The 1,971-nt window shown below is 49.4% G+C and overlaps 1 protein-coding gene across 1 annotated transcript in view; it reads right to left on the bottom strand.

The window, feature by feature from the left end:
* Nucleotides 1–1,971, bottom strand: part of nbeal1 (neurobeachin-like 1) — a gene marked incomplete in the record, with an annotated part of 75,179 nt that overhangs the window by 859 nt on the left and 72,349 nt on the right. The window contains 1 exon segment of the mRNA XM_037696456.1: nucleotides 1,329–1,464. Within this exon segment, the coding sequence (XP_037552384.1) occupies nucleotides 1,329–1,464 (136 nt within the window).

The following is a 1,971-nucleotide window of genomic DNA, read 5'->3' as shown; positions in this document are numbered from 1 at the left end:
AGGAAGAGGAGGAAGGATGGAGAGGAGGGAGGGAGGAAGAGGTACAGAAGGGAGGGAGAGAGGAAGAAGGAAAAGGAGGAAGGATGGAGAGGAGGGAGGGAGGAAGAGGTACAGAAGGGAGGGAGAGAGGAAGAAGGAAAAGGAGGAGGGAAAGAGAAGGGGAGGAAGGACAGAGGGGAGGGAGGAAGAGGAGGAGGGAAAGAGAAGGGGGGAAGGACAGAGAGGAGGGAGGGAGGAACAGGAGGAAGGACAGAAGGGGGAAGAAGGAAGGACAGAGGAGAGGGAGGTACAGGAGGAAGGACAGAATGGGACGGAGGACGAGGAGGAGAGGGAGGGAGGAAGAGGAGTGACAGGGGGGAGTGTGAAGTCAAAAGAAATATGGGGGTGGGGGGGGATATGATGATTGGAGTGATTATTGTGTGAAGAAAATTCAAAATTAGAAAAGATGAAAATAAAGTGCTATGTACATACAGTGATGACATCACCGTATGTTGATGACATCACTGTATGTTGATGACATTGAATGTTGATTACATCATTGTAAATCCCATACAATGTCATCACTATGTTGATTACATCATTGTAAATCCCATACAATGATGTCATCACTATATGTTGATTACATCATTGTAAATCCCATACAATGATGTCATCAACATATAGTGATGACATCATACAATGACAAAACTGGTTCTCTGCATTTAACCATCACACCTGGGATACACCCAGGTGGAGCAGTGGGCAGATATGTAGGCGCCCGGGGAGCAATTAGGGATCGGGTGTCTTGAGACTCGATCAAACTTTTCTGAAAGTGCCTTAAATCCCTACATTTACATAAACACTCTGTTTACACAAACACTGTGCAAAACAAACAAACATGGCACTCGGTCGTTGTTAGTCTCTGGTTATGGCTTCAGTTTTGCAGGAGTTCATTAGTTTTTCTAAAGAGCACGAAACGTGACGACACCTCAGGCCCAGAGTTCAGGACGAGGACGGGACGCAGCTTTGACGTCTCATTTTAGTTTGTAACAGCGGCTGCGGCTCGTTAGTGTGTTTGTTGTTTATGAAGCCAAGCTGTGGGCGACACCCGACCCTGAGAAGGAGCGGTGGGCTAGACGAAGACGGTGAGGCGACTACGTGCAGCAGCATCATAAAGGGTCAGAATGCTATGGTTTCTGCGGGCTGGAGGTGGGGCTGAACAGCAGCTGGTCCCGCTGGTGGAGCAGGCGCGTCGGTGAGCGAGCTCGGAGCGGGGCCAGCAGCGGGGACGCCATGAGCGGCGACCCCTCCAGACTCTGAGCGATGTAGTTTCGCAGCGAGTTCTTTACCTCCGCCGGCTTGCCCACGCCCACGATGATCAGCTTGCCGTCCTCCAGGCCAACCAGCACGTGGCTCTGCTCCTTGGTGACCGAGACGCAGCGCACGGGCACCCGCATGGCCATGGGCTCGGCGCACAGGGACAGGCTGCACAGAACAAACAAGGGAAACGGTCACATCTGGAACACCTGAAACATAGACCGACTATATTTTTCATGGACTGATACGGATATCAATTTTTTTTTGCTGGTTTAGCCAATTGATTTGTGCCCTACAGATTTAGTTTGCTCAAACAGAAAAAAACTTAAATCTGAATATGAAGGTGAAAACATATAAAAAAATTATTTGCAAGTCAATGAGGGAAACATGTTTTTGATTTCCAAGCAGGACCCAACTCCTGGTTGAGAAACGTTTGCAACCCAGACCGCAGCAAGAAATGTTTCAATACCAGTGTTTCCCCTAGATTATACAAGCGGGTGCTCCAGCTCCCCGCCTACCGAACCCCCCCAAATCGTTACTGATGTAGCACCGGGCATAATAAAATGCGCTTGCAAAAATGCTACTGACGTACCACTCCGCTCAGCATCCCCCTCGTCGATAAAAACCAGCAGTAACGCAACAACGCAGTAACGCAACAACGCAGTAACGCAACAA

Source organism: Nematolebias whitei, chromosome 23 (genome assembly GCF_014905685.2).
Source record: "Nematolebias whitei isolate Nwh7 chromosome 23, NemWhi1, whole genome shotgun sequence".
In the NCBI taxonomy this organism is placed as follows: Eukaryota; Metazoa; Chordata; class Actinopteri; order Cyprinodontiformes; family Rivulidae; genus Nematolebias; species Nematolebias whitei.
This window is presented reverse-complemented; position numbering and strand designations above follow the sequence as displayed.